The sequence below is a fragment of the Eschrichtius robustus genome, chromosome 12 (assembly GCF_028021215.1).
Source record: "Eschrichtius robustus isolate mEscRob2 chromosome 12, mEscRob2.pri, whole genome shotgun sequence".
Classification (NCBI taxonomy): Eukaryota; Metazoa; Chordata; class Mammalia; order Artiodactyla; family Eschrichtiidae; genus Eschrichtius; species Eschrichtius robustus.
The window spans coordinates 88,610,036-88,633,820 of NC_090835.1; the positions used below are offsets into that span (position 1 = coordinate 88,610,036).

General features: G+C 40.5%; 1 protein-coding gene across 1 annotated transcript in view; it reads left to right on the forward strand.

Annotated features, from left to right (window-relative positions):
- LOC137773969 (cytidine monophosphate-N-acetylneuraminic acid hydroxylase) overlaps window positions 1-16,266 on the forward strand; it is a 28,916-nt gene extending 12,650 nt beyond the window's left edge. Inside the window, exons 5-9 of the mRNA XM_068559099.1 lie at window positions 2,548-2,722; window positions 4,302-4,418; window positions 8,981-9,096; window positions 12,279-12,375; window positions 15,116-16,266. Of these exons, the coding sequence (XP_068415200.1) occupies window positions 2,548-2,722; window positions 4,302-4,418; window positions 8,981-9,096; window positions 12,279-12,354 (484 nt within the window). The 3' untranslated portion in view covers window positions 12,355-12,375; window positions 15,116-16,266. The remainder of the gene's footprint in view (window positions 1-2,547; window positions 2,723-4,301; window positions 4,419-8,980; window positions 9,097-12,278; window positions 12,376-15,115) is intronic.
- Window positions 16,267-23,785: the final 7,519 nt, after the last annotated feature.

Here is a 23,785-nt window from a genome sequence, read left to right on the forward strand (position 1 = left end):
CACCCCTCTCCTGGCCTTACCCTTGCAAAGTTGGTGTGAATGGCGCAGCCAGCTGATTATGCCCTTTTGCTGACTTCCCATATCCAACTAGTTACCAAATCTGGTCAATTCTTCATAAATCTCTCACAAATCCACCACTCGTCTCCAGCCTCTTCCGTCGTGACCTTAATTCGGCCTCTCACAATTTTTTTTCACCTAGCTTCAAGCAGCGGCCCTTGACTTGGCTCTGTGCCTCCACCCTGCTCTCCTCTGATCTGTCCTCCATGCCAGCCTTTTTCAATCTGCTGGCCACAGTCCGCTGGTGGGTTGTAAAATCAATGGCATTGATCACGACCAGCATTTAAAAAAATGAAATAGAATAAAACAGAATAGACCTGAGTACATTGCCCGAGTACATATAACAAGGAGTAGTATTATTTCAGGAGACTTTGTTTCACAGGTATGCTTGGTATGTGGACCCCCAGGGTCCTCAAGTAAAATATAATTCTTACTGGGATCATAAGCAAGGAAAGCCTCCACTCTGCATTGTTGCCGAAGAAACCTTTTTTAAATGCAAAACTCTTCCTGTTCCTTTCCCTGCTTAAAATGCCTTAGGATCTCCCCAGTACCTCTAGGATAAAAGCAGTTTGTATTCTCCAGATCAAGGGTGAGAGAAGTTTTTAATTATTTCAGGATTTAGCAGGACATTCAAGAGTCTGGCATTTGGCACTTGCAGAATTCTCCATCATTTCTCTCCATTTCCCCAGGTGTATCCTATGGTAATAATCCTCAAACTTGAATGAACATCAGAATAACTTGAGGCACTTGGATAAATGCAGCTCCCTGGGCGCGACCCCCTGAGATTCTGATTCAGTAGATCTGAGGCAGAGCCTGGGAATCTGCATTTGTATCATTGTGTCACACCAAAGCATTCTGGGTAACAAGAGAGTCGATATTGTTGGATTCTCAGTAGTAAGACAGAGTGTAAGGACACAGGGAGACAAAGTGCTTAACTCTGCCTTGTGAGGGGAGGAGGGGCCAGGAGAGAACAGGAAATGTGGTCAAGGAAATCTCAATCTGAAGTCTTAGGCATTTGAGCTATGTCTTAGAGATCAGGAGAAGGTTATAATTAAGAGAGACAGATGGAGATTCCGGTCAGAGGGACTGACACGTGCTGGAGAAGGGAGGTGTAAATAGTGTCCTGAGTTTGGTGAGTGCAGATACTTTAAGTGAATAGACCTATGCCATTCATTCGGAAATGATTTATTGAACTCCTTCTGTATACCTGGCATCATACTAAGTACAAGGAAACAGCTGTGACGAGGTCCTTCCCTCATGAATCCAACCATCCACCTGACTGTAGGGTTGGTAAGTGAAGGTGGAGGAAAAGGATGAGATGGGAATGCCCTGTTGGGCCAGGGTCGGAAAGGACTTGTGAGACAGTCCAAGGAACTTGCCTGTGAGTAAGAAGAACTTGAGAAAGTTATAAAGCGAAGAAGGAACATTACTGCGTTGTGTTTTAGAAAAACTACTTTACTTTTTGGAAGACCATGTCCTGGGGAAGAGGCCACAGGGGGAAGAACTAGAGTCAGGGAGGCCAGCTGGAGACTGAGGCTTTATCCAGGGAGAGATTAGTGAGGCTGTAAACTGAGATGGGGGGAGGAGTTGGAGAAGCAGATTTGACATTCATTTAGAAGTTAGAAACTTTAGGTTTTGATAAGTAATTTATTATTGAAACCAGTGCCTCTCTAGCTTTGGGCAAATAATGGACTAAAAGTGTTGTTTTGATAAGTGGGACATAGTTACCAAATCTCTACTAGCCAGGTGCCCATTTCCCTCCTCATCTTTCCCTTATCCAGATCACACCCTATTCTATTGCCAGGATTCAAGATTCCACGTTCCTTTCAATGATCCATCTTCACACTGGATGGACAGCTCTAGGAATGTCAGAGAACTCTCTCGTCCATATTGCTGACTGGGCTTACATACAGAGTTGCCCATCTGTCTGAGAGCTGTGGTTTGATTAGTATAGTGAGAGGACCATATATTAGAGACACAAAATTCTGCGTATATCTCAAAGATAGGCTAAAGTCATTCCTATGTTCAACAAATATTTATGGTGCCCCTTCTATGTGCCAGTCATGGTTGCTGCTCTCATCAAACTTATATTCTAGTGGAGGTGGGGGGCAGGGCAGGAGTGAGCAGACTTCCACAAAATCAATATGACCACTTATATTCAACATTTCCATAATTTAGTTATTTGAGCCGAAAGGGTCCACATTAGTGGTTTTCCAATTTTTGTTTCCCCGACGCGGACTTTTATCTTTAAATGTATTCTGACTTGGAGAGCCATCACACTAAACAATTAACAGGAGCTGTTCTGGTTTAGGCTGGGCTGGGGCCCTACCCCTCAGTGTTCCCCGAGGCTCTTCTGTGAGACCCCTTGGTATCATCTGAACAGTCTTAAAGCTGCTTGTCTGGTTGACTGTTGAAATTGAAGTGCTAATTTCTGCCTTCCTTATTTGTTGCTTTCTTCTTTCCTTGTTCTCTCACGTTTGTGTCTTTAAGCAAAGGCATCATAGAGCCTCCAGAGGGGACTAAAATTTACAAGGATTCCTGGGACTTCGGACCATATTTGAGAATCTTGAATGCTGCTGTAGGAGATGAAATATTTCGTCACTCATGCTGGATAAAAGAATACTTCACTTGGGCTGGATTTAAGGATTATAACCTGGTGGTCAGGGTATGCTATGAAGTATTATTTGTCTTTACTGTCTTGTATTATGAAGTATTCCAATTTGTTTCTCAAAAAAACATTTATTAAGCCCTACCATCTGCTTCACAGAAAATAGATTGGACAATGTGCTAAAACAATCCCTTGTTGAAAACGTAGGGGACGTTCCGAGGTCCAGCTCAGTTTCTCTCTGGGAGCACTTTTTCCTCCCATCACCATTGTTAGTTTTTGTTTTGTGGGTGTTTTGTTGTGTTGTGTTTGTAGCAGAAACAGGCACTTAAACTGTGGAACAGGCAAGTGGGCTCCACTGGAGAGGTGGTGTCCTGTAGCAGCAGAGAGGCAGGTAATTCTTATCTGCAGCTGTGGTAAGGAATGAATTGCACAAACCATGAGGTCAGCTTAGAACTTAAATTAGCCCCAACATGTACGCACGGAGCTCAGACGCCCAAGTGGTTCACGTTAGAAGCTGGTCACCAAAACTGAGGAGGTATCCAAAAACAAAATAAGTACCAACAGGCAGGGGATGAAAGAGAAAGAGGAGGCCTGAAATGGGCTGGAAGTCCCTGCAATACTTATATGTATATTTTATCCCACTTAAATTTAGTGCCTGAATTTGTGCATGGGGAGCAAAGTTTAAGGAAAGCATCAGGAAATGGACAGCATTCATACCCTTAGAAACAAAGACTGGTTACCCTCAGGCTGAGGGCTGTTCCCAAGTTTCCCTTTCAACCCCTGAACATTAATACTGGGTACCAGGCAACACTTAGCATTCTCAAGATCAGTGAGTCCTAAAAACCTACCTGGGGGTCAGTGCCAGTCTGCGACGAAGTTTTTGATGGTCAGTAATGAAACAAGTATGAGTATGCATGTGAGTGTGGTTACAAAGATGTCAACTCTCTTTTCTTGGGATGAATTGTTATTATTCCAAGATTAGGTCCTTTCTGTTTTTGAGGCATGAAAGCAGTCTTCCTTTAATGAAATAAAAGGATAGTAGATGTAAGAATTTTTTTTAAGTCCTCACTTAGCAAAATGAAATGTTGATGCCTACATTAGCTACCAAATATTTTTTAGAAAATTGTCTTTGAAACGCAAAGACCTGGGAAACATTGGTCTACATTATATTTTCAGTTGAGCAATTAGTATGAAAAAGAGAAAACATTTGGAATTTTCAATGACACTCTTTATATTTAGCTGCTATGTGATGGTGAGAAAAATTTCACATTTTATTTATTTTTTAGCCTGCAAACATACAGTGGTATTTGATATCTCATTACTAATAGTGCTTAAGATAATGATATCCTTCTCTGTAAATTTGACTGAAGCTAGTGATACGAAGCAGTTTTGCTAGTGTAGAAGACTAGGATTAGAATTCAGTTCAGGAAAGAGGAGAGAGGGAGAGAGGGATTGAAGGAGGGGGTAGAGGACGGGGGAATAGAAGAGAGCAGAGAGGAGAGACTCTTTTTGTATTAACTCCACTTCGTTGCTATCATTTAAGAGCATTTGGGTCTTGTATATTCCAAAATTTTTTAAGGACCTTGACCACCAGATTGATATGCTTCTTCCCTTTACCATGTTGTCATTTGCACAGATGATTGAGACAGATGAGGACTTCAACCATTTTCCTGGAGGATATGACTATTTGGTTGACTTTCTAGATTTATCCTTTCCAAAAGAAAGACCAAGCCGGGAACATCCGTATGAGGAAGTAAGCAGGAACACCAGTGGCAGTGCTCCTTCCTTCCTTCCTTCCATCTTTCCTTCCTTCCTAAATAAACTTTTTAGATTGGAATACCCTTTAGATTTACAGAATAGTTGCAAGGATAGTACAGAGAGTATTGTTAACATCTTACTTTACTGTGCTACATTTGTCACAACTAACATGCCGATACTGAAACATTATTATTAACTAAACTCCATACTTGTTTCTTTCTGAGTTATTTGCAAAGATTGGCTTTTCTACCTGCTTCCTTCCAAACAGCTGACCCGCCTGCACTGTTATCAGACCTGCAAGCACTGATCTCTGCCTTCCTTGCCTTCTCTCCAGTGGTGTCTCCTTCCCCAAACAAACCCAATGGGTGGCTCTCTAAAGAAAGTGAAGTCAGCATAAACCAACACATATTTTGTTGAGCTCCAATTTTTAACAAATCCCTAACCCACGGCAGGCATGGTGTTAAGAGCCGGGGCTTTGGACACAACGTCAAGACTGGGATGGGTACCCCATCCCTACGGATCAGGATTATTGATTATGAGGCTTTGAGTCCCTGTCCGAGCCTTGGTCGTTTGTTTGTTTTTTTCCTTCCATTGGGCTTCTTCCCACCTTATCAGTTGTTTTTTTATTATAGTCAAATGACATAAAATATGTGAGCATACATTGTAATTTTAAATTCTATATAAGTGCAAAAATCACTAAATAAATAAGGAGGGTGTATAGTCTACCCTTAAGTGTATTACACATGCCATATAAATGTGTGATGCCTTAATTATAGAGGTTTAAATTTACCTTTATAAAATAGATGTATTCTTAAACTACATTTTAATAATTTGACTTGTATTTTTATGTTTAGTACTTGCTGTTGAAGAGACTCTTATGGTGAAACTTTAGTAAAACCAATAATCCACTGCCTGCTTTATGGGTTTTAAAAAACTGGGTTTTCACATATAGGAAAACCCTACATAAAAAACACCCATTTTAAGCAAAATGAATCTGCTAAATTTATTGCTTTATTTACCAAACACATACATAACACAGCTCAGCTTCATAAATATTAGGTCATTTAATACAACCACCTCATGAACCCATATTACTATACTCCCCATTTATGGATGAGGAAAATGCCATGCCAGTGGGTTATATAACCTGCCCAAGGTCATACAGCTAGTAAAGGCATGGTGCAGGGCTTTGACCACAAGTGGTCTAGCTCCAGATTCTGTGTATTTAGCCACTGTCTTGCTTCTTAACTCTGAATTTACAAAACTTATAAATTAAGGTATCTGTTGCCGTAAGGGAGATTTTTCTTTGGAATTTTTAAAATCACAAGTTCCTTTAAAATATTTCATTGAAAAAAAGTCACTTTTCCACAGCTTTTCATAATGTATCTGTTGGATAAAGCAGGCAACAGCTCTCTTGCAGATTTAATACACCATGGGGTAAACCATCATGCCTGCTGTGTACGTGGTGGTCCCTATTTTGACTCTCAGTGCTTTTCTCTCCCAGGATTTTAGTGAGATTTCTGTATGTTGAGGTTCATATATAGAGGATATGCCTATACTTGGAAGAGCTCCTTTTCTTGCCACCTGGAGCCTTCTCATATTGCCTTTTTTTTGAAGGCGGGGGCCATTCATTGCCTTTTAAACTCATAAATACATTTTCTATCACACCAGCTCTCCATCTTTCCTAGATGCATGGCTCCTGTAGCTGTACATCCTGCTCCAATCTGGATGGGCTCCTCTCTAGGTCTGCTGCCAATCTGTCACCCTGTGACATCCCTTACCCACTTCCAGACCCCACCCATGTCTTCACCTTCTTTGCTTTCCTCCTTTGTGGGACTTTTTTTGCTTAAGTATCTGCCGAAGAAATGTTACACGGGAGCTAAACTTCAAGTACTTTCCTGTCTGATCTTGCACGATAGCTTGGCTGAACCCATTATGCGGGGTGGCAATCACTTTCCATGGTTACCTGAAGGCATTGCTCCTTCGGCTTCTACTGTAGTTACATGCGGTGTTGCTTACCCCAGGCTGACCTTTCTTCCATTGTAGGTGACTTTTAAGAATTTAGGGATTAATCTATATTTACCAAAAAAAAAAAAGACCTTTTCAAGCAGCAGGCTTTACTTGAAGGCAGGGGTTACACACTTAAATGCTCACAGGCGGACCCGAGGCAGATCTTGTAAATAGGGGGAGCTGGGTGGGGACTGTATCAAGTGGAAAGCATGGGAAGGGAGGAGCCCCTGCTGAGCTCCAGCTGATCTTCCAAATTTTCCAGAAAACTTGGAAATCTGGATTTTCATGTAAAATACCCAGATTTATAAATGTGGAAAGTTAATTCAATTTTTTAAAAAGGAACTGTAAGCTATCAACTAAGACCTAGGTTGTGTTTGGACAGGGGGTCACCCGTTTAAGTTATGAAGGTGAGGAGCCAGCTATTAGGCTGAGGGACCCCTAAATACCAAAATGTGGAGGTCCTTGCTCTGGGGCATCACATATACACTCCTGCCCTCATTCTCCCTGAAAAATTGATTCCATTTATTCAGAGAACTGTCTGAATGTATTTGGCCCAGGAGCCATGCATAGGCGTAAGGAAGGGGTTGACTGTTTTGTGTACATACTTTTGTGCTCTGTGTCCCTGCTGTCATCCATGGTACGTACCTCTTCTCCTTCTGAATCTGAATGTCCCTCCACATACTCTCTGGGATCCTGCAGCCTCTGCCCTGGTCTTTAGATGCCACTCACCCTCCTGCTTTCCAGATTCACATTAGTTAATTGAAATCTCCTGCTGTCAACCACTCACTTCATTTCTTCTTCACTGTGACAGTTCATACCTGTATGCTTGCTTTGTCAACACTTCAGCTGCATCTGGAAGTGGGCAGAAGGCGGGTTATGAATGGGATTTGTCCCTCATTTTGAATTAGAAGTCCTTTCTCAGCTCCAGTGACACTAGCCCTTGTTTTCTTCACTTCTTGACTGTTCTTCTACATTCTTTCAGGGTCTCTCTTTCTCCAGCCACCACTTAAATCTCTTGTTTTCCTCCAGGGTTCTGTGCTCAACCCACCGAACACATCTGCTAGCACCGCTTCTCTGACGCCAAAAATCCATAGGTCCTGCCCAGACTTTGCCCAGCTCCCGCCAACTCTGTCCAGCTTCAGATTCATTAGAGTTAATCGCCTGCTAGATATCATCACCTGGATATCCAGATCCCTGTCACCTCATTTTCAACCTGTTCAAAATGCGACACATCATCGTTCTCTTAAAACTGCTCTTTGTCCTTTTCTGTCTTGATCGTTGGCAATATCAGTTCCTCCTCCCCACTTCCCCCCACAGTGAGCCCAGCTAGAAACAGGGGGGTAATCTTCAACTTTTTCCTTTTCCCTCATCCCCAAATCTAATCAATCACCAAGACCTTCCCATTTTACAATCTAAACGTTTCTCAAAACCTCCCCAATTCTTCCATGTGCTCCTCTCTAGTTTGAAAGGTCAAGAAAGGCCATCTCCCCTCCACTGTGAGGAACTAGATCTTGATACTGCACTTTAGCTGGGCAATCCTCAACTTAAACTGTGCAGTCATGTTTCTAAGTCTCTGTTGGCAAAACAGGAGATCTTCTGACCTGTGTTTGCGATCTCAGTTCAAAATGGATGTAATCGTTTTGTAGGAATGGTGCAGGAAAGAGAAATAAATCCTAAATGCCAATCTTCTGATCATTCCGTGTCATTTAGTAGCCTATCATTTATGATAAAGTTGCCTCTACTGGCATTAGCACGGTATTTATCAGGGAAAAAAATGTGATGCCAGATACTGAAAAAGGCTCCTGGTAAACTTGAACATGTGTACCTATGAAGTGTTAAAACCATGTCCAATCTTAGTAACTTCCCTTCATGCTACCTCATGCTCTTTTTTTTTTTTAATGAATTATCTCTTTTTTTCTCACAACAGTAACAGAGGAGACCGAGGCTTAGCAAGGTTAGGGTCACATGATTAGTAAGTGCTGGGCTAAGACTCAAAACCATCTCTGCCTGTCTCCTAACCCTGTGCACCTTTGACTATTCAACAGATCCCGTGTCAGGAGTTGGGATTCTTTAAAGGTAAGGGCCTTGCCCACCGAATTAAGGTAATCTTGCTCTGTGGCAGGCCTTGTTTTCAGTATTTTATATACACTGACTCAGTGAATCCTCACAGTAATCCTGTGAGGAATGTTCTATTATCTCCATTATATAGATGAGGAAACTGAGGCACAGATTGTTTGCCAGGATCACACAGCTAGACCATGGATTTGAACCCAGCAATCTGATTCTGTCTGTGCTCTCAGCCACTCTGCGCCACCCCCCAACCCCGGCTCCTGATCCATTTCCTGGTTTCCTTCCCTCAATTTCTACTGCACTCAGGAGCCTCTCTTTCCCCCTCCTCCTGTGATATCTACTTCAGTAGGCTTTTCTCCTTGACTCCTCAGACCCCTGCCATTATAGGCAGCTGCTTCTTTCAGGGACACAGGGGGTCAGTACCGATGCTCAGTGCTGGCTGTGTCACCCCTGCTAGTTGTTCCATATCTGTTGCAGGTTCGGAGCCGGGTTGATGTCATCAGACACGTGGTGAAGAATGGTCTGCTCTGGGATGACTTGTATATAGGATTCCAAACCCGGCTGCAGCGGGATCCTGACATATACCATCATCTGTAAGTCTGAAAATGCCTGTCGTGCTCTAGGCCACTGCAGAGGATGCTGTGGATATATAAGCAGAGTTGGTGACTGACTATGCCCCCAGATTTTGATGGGTGTGTGAGATTCCGCCATTAGAGCTTTATTTCTTTGTTAACGTGTTAAAAAGCAAATCTGGTTAGGAAAATAATATTTTAAAGAGTCATTGTTTCTATTTTCATGCAAATATGTTTCAGTCTTTTCTGAAAGTGGTTTATGGCATAGGAAAGGGAAGGACATTATGAGAGGAAAAGGGTGTGTTTGGCCAAGACAAGAATGAGGAGGGGGTTTTATGTGGCAAAGATGTGATCATCAAAGACAATTATTTCCCATGACAAATTTTTGCCTGTGCCCAACTCTGAGCATGAATCTGGTGAACTAGTTGGTTAAGGGGAATGGCCCTGCGAGTCTCTACCTGCTTACACTTCAAAACCGTGTCAGTTTCTCATTGCAAAACTGTATATGTGGGGGCTTCCCTGGTGGCGCAGTGGTTGAGAATCTGCCTGCCAATGCAGGGGACACGGGTTCGAGCCCTGGTCTGGGAAGATCCCACATGCCGCGGAGCAACTGGGCCTGTGAGCCACAATTACTGAGCCTGCGCTTCTGGAGCCTGTGCTCCGCAACAAGAGAGGCTGCGATAGTGAGAGGCCCGCGCACCGCGATGAAGAGTGGCCCCCGCTCGCCGCAACTAGAGAAAGCCCTCACACAGAAACGAAGACCCAACACAGCCATAAATAAATAAATAAACAAATACTTAAAAAAAAAAACTGTATATGTGGACCTCCCTGGTGGCACAGTGGTTAAGAATCCGCCTGCCAATGCAGGGGACACGGGTTTGAGCCCTGGTCTGGGAAGATCCCACATTGTGCGGAGCAACTAAGCCCGTGCGCCACAGCTACTGAGCCTGCACTCTAGAGCCCCTGAGCCACAACTACTGAGCCTGCGTGCTGCAACTACTGAAACCTGCACGCCTAGAGCCTGTGCTCCGCAACAAGAGAAGCCACCGCAGTGAGAAGCCCGCGCACCACAACGAAGAGTAGCCCCCGCTCGCCACAACTAGAGAAAGCCCGTGTGCAGCAACGAAGACCCAATGCAGCCAAAAACAAAAACAAAACCCAACTGTATATGTCTTTAAGACTATAGTTGGAATATCTGAGTTGAAGTGTCAGAAGGGCCCATTTGCCATTTTCATATTTGCAAAATAATCAGCAAGAGGGAGAATACTTTCTTATCATTACCACTGACCCTCTGAAAAGTTCAGGAATTTAATTTTAAATAAGCAAAGCCTACTATCTAGCTTCTGCCTTGAGCTCCCAGGCACAGGCATGTCTTGAATTTTCTTTTTTATTTATTTCTTTTTGAATGTTTTGAAATGATTTTTAAAATATTTAAAGAATGTAGATGTATATAAAATAACAGGAAAGAACCCTACCCCACCCTTCCCAGAAAACCTTGTCTGTTTCCTGTCTTTCTCTCTGCCCACTCTCCGGGGTAACACTTGATCACAGCACAGTGTGTGTCATCCCAGGCCTAATTCTGAATACATCAACATTTAACTAAATATATTTGTTCTCAATAAAACGTCCCACATAGTTGGGGAGGGAAGGTTATTGTTGCTGTTGTTTTTTAATGTAATCCTAGTACATCTGTAACTTGCATTTTTTACTCATTAATATATCTTTGGTATCCCTAGTGTTGGGACACACAGATCAACCCCAAACATTTTAACAGCGGTAGAAAATTACAGGTTTTGTTCATTTTCAACAAAACTTATACGTGTCTTCTTGTTCCGGAAAAAAAGGAAATGTAACAACTTTGGGGGAGATTCGAATGTTACTTTTCTTAAAAAAATAATTCCATCTTGGAAGCTTCTGGGATATTGGTGCTGAAGCCTATTTTCTTATGTTGTTTTGATAGCAAAGGTCATAAATGTAAGAGAATCCCATAATGAATCTTGGAAAGCAGTCACAACCCAATTTATCTTTGTTGCTTTCAAAATGGGATTTATGAGTTTATTAAATATTTTTCTGGTCATAAAACTAATACATATCTACTGCAGAAAATTTGAAAAAAAATTTTAAATACAAAAACAAAACAAAAAACAACAGTTAAAACCACAAATGATCACACCATCCAGAGAGAGCAATTTGCACTTTGGTATCTAGTTAATCTTTCTTCACATGCACTTTTTTTTATAAAAATGGGATAATACTGGACTTCCCTGTGGTGCAGTGGTTAGGAATCTGCCTGCCAATGCAGGAGAACACGGGTTTGATCCCTGGCCCGGGAAGATCCCACATGCCACTGGAGCAACTAAGCCTGTGCGCCACAACTACTGAGCCTGCGCTCTAGAGCCCCTGAGCCACAACTACTGAGCCCACGTGCTACAACTACTGAAGCCCGTGCACCTAGAGCCTGTGCTCCGCAACAAGAGAAGTCATCGCAATGAGAAGCCCGCGCACCGCAACGAAGAGTAACCCCCACTTGCCACAACTAGAGAAAGCCTGCGCGCAGCAACGAAGACCCAACGCAGCCATAAATAAATAAATAAATTTATTTAAAAATAAATCAATCAAAAATTTTAAAAACTGGGATAATACTGTACATACTTTTGTTCCTGCATGTTTACTGAACAATCTTTGATCCACCCTGTAAGTTTCTAACTTTCACTATTTGAAATGATGTTTTGCCAAATAAACGTGTAGGTGTGTCTTGCACACTTTCATAGTGATTTCTTAGGATAAATTCCTAGGAGTGGAGCTGCTGGATCCAACACACACTCAGTGTGTAGACTTCTGCTACACGCTGCCAAATCATTCTTAGGAAGCCAGCTCACCTCCCCAGAAATAATGTACAACACATTTACCTGCACCTTCACCAATACCAGGTCCTTTTGTGTTCAGAATACAAATCTATATTTTTACATATAAGAATTCCTTAAAGCAAGGCGCATCCCAGAAAAATAAAAATAAGACACAGTTGTCATGTTTTAAGGGACTGCATTCAACACACTGGAAATGTTAAGCTACATTAACATCTGAAACACTACAGGAAAATGCTGCCTCAGGGAGAGCTGAGGACCAGGTACCCAACAGATCTTGGCAAAACAATAGGCATGGAAGTTTCGAAAACATATTTTTCTGCTTTATCTCTTTTACAGGTTTTGGAACCATTTTCAAATAAAACTCCCCCTAACACCACCCAACTGGAAGTCCTTCCTGATGTACTGTGGGTAGAGAGGACCTGAGATTTCCCAGGTAAAGCATCCTGTAGATCTGGGAGACACCTTTATATCCATCCCATCACACTCTCTTTGGCATCTGAATTAAGCAGGCACCATGCCTGTCAGAAAACCTGACTTTCGGGGGAATGAGAGGAGCTAACATTACAGGAAGAACATTCAAGTTTAAAAACAAGTAAATAAAATGAGTAGTGAGTGCCTCCAGCCCAAAGTCCATGGGATCTTTGGTCTGGTTGAGGTGAACGTGCAGCCAATTAATAAACAAGACAAAAATTATCCTAGGTGGTCAGTGAGTGTTCAGAGCTAAATCCTGAACATATGAAGGAAGGCAGCAACCAAAGACAAATACTGTGTGATTTCACTTATATGTGGAATCTAAAAAGCAAAACAAATGAACAAACATAACAAAACAGAAACAGTTATAGAGAATGAACAAGGTGATTGACAGAGGGTAGATGGGTGGAGGGAGGAAGGAAATGGGTGAGGGAGATTAAGAGGTACAAACTTCAGTTTAAAAATAAACTTCCAGGTGCAGTCACAGGTATGAAATGTACAATGTGGGGAGTATAGACAATAGCAATGTAATATCTTTGTGTGGTGACATTTCATAACTAGACTTATGGAGGTGATCATTTTGAAATGTATAGAAATATTGAATCACTATGTTGTGTGACAGGAACTAACACGGTGCTGTAGGTCAATTATACTTCAAAAACAAACAAACGAACAAACTCATAGAAAAAGAGATCAGATTTGTGATTGCCAGAGATGGGGGGGAGGGGGAGGGGGAATTGGATGAAGGTGGCCAAAAGGTACAAACTTCTAGTTATAAGATAATTAAGCACTAGGAATTTAATACACAACATGATAAATGTAATTAACACTGCTCTATGTTATATATGAAAGTGGTTAAGAAAGTAAGTCCTAGGAATTCTCATCACAAGGAAAACACATTTTCTACTTCTTTAATTGTGTCTCTATATGAGATGATGGATGCTCATTAAACTTAATGTGATAATCATTTCATGATATAGGTAAGTCAAATCATTATGCTGTATACCTTAAACTTATATAGTGCTGTATGTCCATTATATCTCAATAAAATAAACAGAAACACTGGAAGAAAAAAATAAACACAAAAAAGAAAAGCAGCAACCAAAACTGAAAGGAGAAAAACTAAAAACAGAGTGAGATGGAAAACATCACCTCTCCATTTCAATAGACCCCTCTCTTTTTCAGACTGATGGAGATCAGCTTGTCTGACACAAACCAGACTTGACATTCCTTCCTACACCACTCGGGATGTGATTTTATAAACTGAACTACAAAACCTGTTTCCATACATTTGTTATTGGAAAGGTCACATAATATTACTACAAAGATAGTAAATTCCTTGACTCATGCATTTATTTATTTATTCCACAAACAGCTATGCCATCACGTTGTATTGTAATAATCTGTTGTCTCTTCCAGTCAGTAGACTCTGAATTTCTTAAAAGTAGACACTTTTGCCTGCGTAACCCTGGTACTCAGCGCAGTGCTCTGTGCACACACAGTATTATTCATAATATGAATTTAAGGAAGGAAGGAACAAGTGAATTTCCGTCTTTAACTGTCAGTGTGACTTACATCTTAAACTAAGCTTTGGTGTCCTTACCAGTAAAATTAAGGATCTAAATAGAATATTCTTTTCAGTTGTAACGTTCTTTATTCCATACTCTAGCCTAGATCTTCTAAGTTACCATAGGCTAGAAGAGATGTGAAAGGAATTCACATACAACTAGATTATAAGGCAGACTTAGTAAGCACTATATTTGTTGTACCAACTTAGTGTTGGGAATACTGAGAAGAGAGAAATTACATCTGACTTTTTGCAATGACCAGGAAGAACATTACAGAAAAGGTAATATTTCAGGGGTGTAGGGAGGGGGCGTTAGGAGAGCACCTTGAAGGTTGGGGAATATTTTTAATAAGCTGAAATGGAGGGAACGATGATAGAATATTCCAGACAGAAGGAGTGGGTGAAGTTAAAAGGTAGAAAAATACAAGGTGAATTAGAGCAATGGCAAGTCCTCCTGGTGTGACAGAGAAGGAAGGGAAAGCAGGAACGAGGCATGAGTGGCCCTGGGAGAATAAAGAGAGTTAAGAGGCTCAATGGGGATGCTGAGCGTCTTCAGTAGTTGCGAAAAAGCAGGAGGCATTAAAGGTAAGGAGGCAGCTGAACGAGAGTATGCCAAGTCCAAGGTCTTGGAGATGGAGCAGATCTGAAAAAAGGTCAAATATCAAGGAGGCAATAGTACGGTGGTCAACACTTCAGACTTGGAAACTGACTTCTTGAGTTAAAATCTTGGTTCTATCACCTACTATGTGACCTTTGGGGAACCTGTGTCTCAGATTTTCATCTGTGAAGTGAATATAATAATAGCACCTACCTCACAGGGTTGTGTTGTATTAAGGCCCTTCTAGAAGAGTGAGTGGCACATGGTAAGACAACAATAAATGTTGACTATAACAACCTTATGAAATAAATAGGAGAGTCATGTGACCTATAACCAGCCATTTGGTGAATCTGTAAAAAGTTGGGAGGAGAGTCAATTCCAGTTTACATTCCAGCTTTAGATCCTCTTTTACCTTAAAGCATCATAGACTATATAACCGGAACTAAAGACTAAAAATAAAAATTCACCCCAATGCAATAGAAAAAGAAAAAGTATTAAAATGAGTTTCATACTGTTGCTCATTAGTAATATCTTTAGTTCACAGGGATACCAAGCAACATGAAAAATTCAAGTATTTGCTGATGCTACATCTTGAACATAGAAGCTTATACCAAAGAGACCATGCCTTATTGACATCAGCAGTGGATAATTACATGTCGCATTTGTGAAATGTTCACATATCTTATGTTTGTTGGATCACTACATAGCCAGATTATTAATATTTTACTTATTCCGTCAATAATTTTTTATCAAAGAACCAATGAACGCAATAGGAACAACTTCTCTGTGGAAAAGAAAGATAACAGGAGATGTAAATCCAAGCACAGAAGAAACAGAACGGGCAGAGAAAAGGTTTCCTAGAAGACAGTGAAGAAAAAGGAAAGGGGTGGGGGAGCAGAAGTTAAGCTAGAAGAAGAGAAGAAAGAAGAGAAATAGATAAATGAGAGGCAATAAGAAGAAAATAGGGAAGAGAAAAAATTAAGATGGAACTTAAAAAGGAGAATGTAAAAACAGACATTTTGCTCCTTAATAGATTGATTCCCCAAATAGAGTCCATGAATCTAATTGAGTAAGAAGTGTTCATGAGCTGTTTTCAATTTTTCAAAAAGCTTTGTTGAAATCATCTATTTACCAAAACAAGGCTGCAGAGGCTACCCTAAAATGTAATACTTTCGTTGGGACTGAAAGCATTTTAATTCGGTAACAAAATCTGTTATTTAATGTAAATTATAAATTCTAACATATGGCGGTATCTTTGACTAAAAATATGAACACTAGCTAGTGATAAAATGAGTTTTATAGACAATAATTTTCAAAATTGATAGAATAATCAACAATAAAGACCCATATCTTGAAAAAATTAGGAAATCTTCTTCTGAACATTTGAAAATGCTGTTGCAATGGTTAAAATAGGCAACTAATTTACTTCTGCTGATGTCTGTAGTTTTTGATGATATTCCCATGATTATCACATTACCCCTAGGAATATGTGATTGTTAACTACATTTCTATTTTACATATTGCTGTTTCCAGTAACACAAACCCCTCATTGATCTGAACATCAAAAGTGATTTTCTGATTATGTATACTACCTCTTTAATTCTGAAGATAACAAGAATCCAGTGATGGAATTTATCTCCTTAAATCTCTTGATTATCTACTTCTCATAAAGATGAACACCAGTGAAGTTTGATGGCTCTGGTTCACTTCACACATTATGCATATATTTTGTGATTTTGTGATTTACATTATGCATATATTTTATAAATTATTTAACTGTCACCAAAAAATAAATGTATATCAACAGAATATGTGTTAAAATGTATATGATGAGCAAATAAAAGATTATTTTAAAATACAAATTTGTTTTCTCGCCACCAAGCCTATCTTTATTCTCTTGCTGTCTTCCTAGTTATTGCCGTCTGATACCCTGACTCCAGCATTTCTTTGATATTACCAAGACCTTCAATCCATTGACCCTACTTGTCCTCACTTCTCTCCTTAATCATCTTCAATGGTTCTTTCCTACCTGTGTCCACATCACCCCCCCCTTTCTTTTTCTACCCCATATCACCCGCCCTCTTTCCCTCTTCCATATTCCAGATCTCATTTCCATGACTTAAACCCCAAACTATGAAATCATTCTTTATACCTTGCTCTAACATTCACTGCATCAGCAGATCCGTCACCTTTACCTTCAAAATATACCCAGAGTGTAACCACTTTCCACCATCTCCACTGCTATCAAATCAGGAGAAAAAGGAAACCCACAGAGGTAATCTTGGCAGTAGGAACTGGTTTTCCTTATGCCATGAATAGGCATCTGTCCATTCCAAAGAAGGCTGACGAGCTGAATGCCTTGAAACTGGCTCAGAGCCGCTCAAGGGGATGCTGGGAAAGCCGTTCTTGGGGAGGCAGGCTGCACAATCCTAAAGCCACTTTAAAGGGTCCCAGAGTAACAGCTAGATGCTGGGCGCTGCTGCTCATATCATACTTCAGGAACCCAGCTCTGGAGAAACTAAGGAGAACCAGAACAGAAACCTTTTCCTTCTCTAGTGCCCTTCTAGTGCCCTCTACAGACAAAGCTTCATACTAGCTAGCAAAAGAGAAATAATTCTTTTTTGCGTAGCCGGCAATAAAGAGTGGATTTAAAGCTGAGAGCCAATAAATTGATAACTGACACACACTTGATAAGAATACATTTTGTAGTCTCTAGGGTAACCACTTAAGGAATTTTAAAAGAATGTGTAACCACAAAGGTCATAGAGGGAACATGAAATAGTTTAAAAATATTAATCTGTGAAAGAAGCCAATTAAAGAAAAAAAAACGTAAATGAGACAGTAGAAGGTAAAAATCAAGATGGTAGATTATATCAATAATTGCATTAAATGTAAATGGATTAAATGCTGTCATTAAAAGACAGTTTGACAGACTGGATTTGAAAAAACACTGCTTACAAGACACATACTTAAAAGATAAGTACACTGAAAGCTTGAAAGAAAAAAGAGGAAATATATACCATGAAAATACTAATAAAAAGATGGCATAGCTGTCTTAAAGTCAAACAAGGAGGAACACTTCATAATGTAAAAAGTCTTAGTTAACCAGGAAGCTATAAAAATCTAAGTTTATATGCACATAATAAGAGCTTCAAAATGTATAAAACAAATAACGACATAACTAAAAGAAGAAATACAAAAATTCAAATCAAAGATATTTGAAAACACCCTTTTCAGTAAATGATAAGCCAATAAAATTTTCAAGGCTATACTTGTACATCTTTTCTTCAGAATTTTAAGATCAGTTTATCATGCTCCAACTTGCTTTTGGAAAAATTTATTATCAGCAACTTTATTTCCACGTCTGTTAAGGATCTAAGAGATTCTAGTGAGGGAAATGCTGAGACCTGGCCTAACGGAGGTGGAGGTGCAGAAGGAGGGGAAAAATAGACACGGTGGAGACATCCTGTCTTGAAGACGTCACAGTTTAAATGCCTAAAGATTTTGAAGGACCATTAAGTAACTGGAATTATTTTCCTTGATGACCCAGCTGCCCAAGCTGGATACCCCACTTGGCCTCCTTGTTTACTGCCAGGTAATAAGTAGCTTGCCAAAGAAAGGAAAACAAAGTTTACTATTCCCAAACTGTGGTTTTTCTTCTCTCTCTCTCTGCTTTTTATTTTTTGTATCTAAATCCCATTTTTGGTGTGTTAAGAGGACATGAAAACAATCTGTTGATTGATTTCCCTTGTATACAAGCAAATTATAGGCTGATGATTATACTTCTTTGAGTTATTTGACAGATCATTATAGGTTTAAGAAACTGCTGTGGTTTCAACTGGAGCTGGTAACTGTTTCAGTTAAAAAGTATTTCAGTTATGTAAATAGCCATCGAAAATGTCTTCCTTATGTAATATAAATTCCCACAAGAAGTGTACGGGATCTAAAGAAAACAATAACATTTTGTCAAGGGACATAAAAGAAAACTAGAACAAATAGGGAGGGATATTATGCTCTGGATGGAAATATTTTATGTTGTACCAATCTCTAAATTCAGTGAAATCTCAATAAAAATCTAAAATTCATAAAGAACTCCAACAAATAAATTTTTAAAATGTAAACAATGAAATAGAAACTTTTGCAAGAGATATGAATAGGAAATTCTCTAAGGAAATACAAGTGGCCAATGAATAAATGAAGCTTAAATTCATTAATAAGCTGTACCAGGATAAGTATACAGGAGAGCTCATTTGTAAAATTATTTAACATTTTTAAAATGAGAAGAAATAAGTATCAATTGTGAAATAATTAAATGTATTAGAATAGATCACATTCAATAGTGGTTAAAAACAATATAAATAGTAAATATATACTATTGATCCAGGAAGACCTATAATGCAGATTTTAAAAAGAATCAAGTTGCAAGTAATACAATATTATGACTTTTATGTTAAAATAACACTACAGGGAATTCCCTGGCGGTCCAGTGTTTAGGACTTCGTGCTTCACTGCAGAGGGCCCAGGTTTGATCCCTGGTGGGGGAACTAAGACCTCGCAAGCCGTGTGGCCAAAGAAAAAAAAAGTTTCTAAAAAAAATAACACTACACATAGTAATGTGTGCGTGTGTGTGTGTGTGTGTGTGTGTAACTCCAAGGAAGAAGATCTGGAGAGCTTACATCAATCTATTAACAGGATCCTTCATGTCTTAATCTATTTCTATATAATTTAAATGTAATGACAAGAAAGCATTCCTGTATTTATCATGTAATTAGGAAAATATAAATATTAGTATACATAGCATTGTAGACTCTAAATCCACCCTCTAACTCAATTTTGATATTTTAAATATTCTTTTCCAGTTTTATTCGATATTTCTATTTTTACTATTTTATATCTTCTTGGGTATGCATTTTTTAATATTGCTGTGTTAAGATAATTTTCATGTCTGCAATATTCCATATTTTGAATGAACAATAACTCTTCTGTTGCTGAGCATTAACTAATCTTATAAAGACTATCATCCATATTACTTTTTTCACATTTTGGGATTCTTTTCTCGGGATAGAATTCTTGAAGTTGGATTACTGAATCGAAGAATATGAACAATTGGACTTTTGGTAGCACCTTCTCAATCTTCCAGCTAATGTACAGACTGCTAAAACATATGGACAGTCTCCCATGCTATACTTGCATTTGTTCATTCCCCATGGAGCTCCATAATGTTAATTCTGCAGACCTGACACACTCTCTTGCTTGCAAATCTTACTCATATACTATTCCTCTTCTAAAGAGTCCTTCATTACCTGTAGGGTGATCATTTTTTCTGAAAAGCAGCAACAACAAAAAAATACACAATACATTATGTATTCTAAAGCATTAAGCTAATGTAAGAAAGACAATAACAAAACTCTGCCTACCTCTTACTCCCAATATATTATTATTTTGGCAGCTGAAAATCAGAGCTAATTTACTCAGTAAAATAAGCCATCCAGATTTTAAGAATATGTATTTTCCCTGACGACTCAATAAATCTATATTAATTTGAAGGCAGAAAAATGTGCCTTGAATGGTTTTAAGTTTCCTGGACTACTCCTTATGCTGAATTGGTCCACTTCATAGGGAGCCTAGGGCCCTTTGGAAACTGCAATGAGCTGATGCTGTCGCTAGGTGGCGGAAGAGGAGCGCATCCAAACCTCGCGGCCCGCGAGACCGACCCCTGCGGCGGGTTTCTGGATGTGGCCTGAGTGCTGGATGTCGTTCGCTCAGTGATGTCTTCAGAGTAACTCAAGCAGCAGCTCTCACTCTTTCAAGAACCCTCTTCCTCTGGTGTATCTGGGAAGAGAGGGGCTCAGTGGTCCCTCGGAAGCTCGCAGTCGTCTTCCCCGGCTCCTCCACAGGGCACGGGACCCCTGTCGTCCGGTCTCCACGCCACCGCCTCGCAGACTGAAGGTACGGCCACTTCACCCCAGTGTTGGGATAATTAAGGGAACAGCGGAGCAGGAGGTTAAAACTTAAAAGTTGTGCGCTAAACATGGCTTTCCCCTATGTTGGTGGGAAAACACGTGAGGCATCAAATCCTTTCCAGGAGGGCCCCTGGAGTGGCACACGATCCCAGGCTTCACTGTAGGAGAGGAGACAGATTAAACACCCTGCTTCCTATATCAGCCAGGCATCCCTCACCCACCATTTAGGGGACCCTTTCCCACCCGTTGAAACGGACCCAGGACCACGCCTCTTCCCAGGTAGTGCATGTCCTACAGTCCGAAATATTTACTCAGTAATTCCTCGAGGGCATCAGTGACGCAGTCAACACCAGCTTTACGGCTGCAAGACCTGCAGGCCCTGCCGCTTTGGCCTCAAGGACCCCCATGTCCAGGGCAGGGGTGGGCCTCTTACCCAGTCCACTTAGAGCTTCCTCTGAGTAAACATGCAGGTTACAGTTGAATCAAACCCACCGTTCATCGAGGGACAAATGTTTATTTTTGGAAAAAGCAGTTTCAAATTTTCAGAAGGAAGGGATAGTTTCCTAACTTGCTAAACAGCAGAGTTCAGACTTTGCTTTATGGGTCAAAGCAGTGTTACTTCTTGTCCTTTGACATCATCGCGCACCCGCTCCCGTCCAAACCTTCTTTTCAAATTGCGCATCTTTGGGACAAGCGGGCATAAGAAAGAGCTTTGTGTCTGAGCCATTTCCCTCTTAATGGACCCTCCCTTTGGTACACAAACGCTAGAGTCCCTTAACTTTGAAATGTCATTTTGTAAGGGTTAGATTCTTAGTGTCCTCCTCAGCCTCAGTCTATGGGAGGATGGGAAGTTGGGTGGTTTTATTCTTCTGTTTACATAATTAAAACACCAAGATGGGAAGATTGTACTGCTATGTGTTACCACAACTATCATACAATTGAAAGGCATAGGCCTGCTGAAAGGGCCTCATGTGTTACTAATAATCTGATAAAGGATGGTGGACCTGCCCAATAATAATCCAGCTAAAAGAACAAAGAAGGGATTTTTTTCCTTTTGGAGGCCTGGACCTATCCAAGCTGGACCTGGGAAGCCCTTGTTTCCATTAAAACGGCATTTATAGAGCTGATTATTTCAGTAGCTAAAATTGACTCAGGCGAATGGAACCTCTTCAGCAGTAAAAACTTTCATTTATCCCTTTTGCATGAAAAAATTCTAGGACCAGGGTTAATTTGCCTTCACAAAAATAGATCAGGCAAATTCTTATAAGACCAGGCAATGAAACAATGTTCCCAGATCCTCAGGCTAATATTTCCCTAGAAAAAAAATTAAAATATCAGTGGCCTCACAGCCCAGGAACAAACATTCTGTTGCCCTCTGGGTAGACAAACATTATTAAGTATGAAGTTCAACGAGACATTTGGGACCCAGTGACCAGAGCATTTATGACTATTGCAACAGTGGGTCCCAGCTGCCCTGCCCCCACCAGCTGAAGTGCCCAGGAAGTCAGGTGCAACTCTATGGAACTTACAGTGAATTCTGAAAATGGCACATGTCCAATAATAATGATCACTGTTATTACTGTATACTTTTTACGAAGTACTTATGAAGCCAGATAGCTTATTATTCAACAACATCACCCAGGAAACGTGGCACTTGTGTTCCTGCCCAAAAAGAGAACCATTTGGAACTTGAGTCCCATCTAGAATTTACTTTTCCCTTCAAGAGGACGAAATACCAAAATTCATTTTCATCTCCCATCAGTGACTAGGGGAGAAAAGAGGCAAATGGGAGAAAAAAGTGCTCTGAAGAGCAGTGCTGCAAAATTGGGCAAATAAAGGAAGAAATCCTTCCCAGGATAAAAATTCAGCCGAGACTGATAGTTTGCAAAGCTTATTAGAGAAAGCAAGAACTCCTTAGGAACATAATTGCAAAATACTCTGAACCTGCAGTGCTATGCCAAAACGAAGAATTTTCTTTGATGAGTAATTAGATAGTTTTAGCATTTACCTGAATTTAGCCCCCAGTAGAATAACTTCGGATGCAGAGGGTGGTAGGAACTGGAAAGCCAGAGAACAGTAAAAGCCCAGACAGTTCAATCTGATCATCACACTCAGCTAAGAGTTTTCATCAATTTATATTGGAAATGAATGAGCGATTCACATCAGAAATTTGCAGTATCATCTGCAGTTTGTTGTATGTAATGTCGCTTTAGAGAAACCTGTACCCGGCTGTCATTCCAGAGTGTGGCTTCCATCATTCTCAGCTCCTGTGCTGGTTTTTAGAGGCTTGTGATTTGAAGAACCCTTGAATGCTGGGTGGTAGACATGTGACTCCTGTCAGAGGATCTGCCTCACCATTGAGACCAGCTTCTGGGCCTCAGCTGGGATAGCTCAGATGAGGGGAAAGCAGCTCCTGTTTCCTTCTGGAGTGCCACCTGCCCCGTTTACCCAGCATGCCTCTCCTCCGGGCTGTGCTGGCTTCCATTGAGCTTTTTCTTTCTTTACATCTTTCAAAACCCCAAGCATCCTCATCGCTTACCTCCTGGGCACGTCCAGCCTGCACCTGTCTGCACCCACCTCTTTCTTCTCTGAACCCTCATCACACCAAACAGCTGAGCACACGCTGGATGGCCAATCATTTTATGTGATTAGTCTTGTCTCCCCTTTGAGTACATAAGCTGTGGAGGTCAGGGTCTGTATATTTCTATGCTCACACTTCCTAACACAGAGATATTTTCAATGAATACTTATTATTAACAATAGTTAACATTTATGAAACTCGACTAGGTGTCAGGCACTCTGCTAAACATACACTATACATTGCTTTTTCTTTTATTAAGGGATGGCTAATTTACAATATTATATTAGGTTCAGGTGTACAACAGAGCAATTCAAATACATTGTTTCTTTCAAGATAGGAGGAAGGTTGTATTATCCCTATTTTACCAATGAGGAAACCAAGGCTCAAAGAGCTAGTTAACTAAGTTGCCCAAGGTCACACCATCCATTTGTTCTAGAAACTTGAATGGGCGTCTTCCTGCATATGAAGCCCTGGTCCTAACCCCTCAGATGCTACTTCTCTGGTAGGTGGGGCATTTCTCAGTGACTGTGTTTCTCCTGTGCCCTTTGCCTGGGCGTCACTCAGGGCTTGAGGGAGGTGGTTCTGATTAACTCATTTGGCCGCAGGACCTTTGCAAGGACTGCAGGGAAATATGTAGCATTCTCCCTGAGTACCTGTAAAACA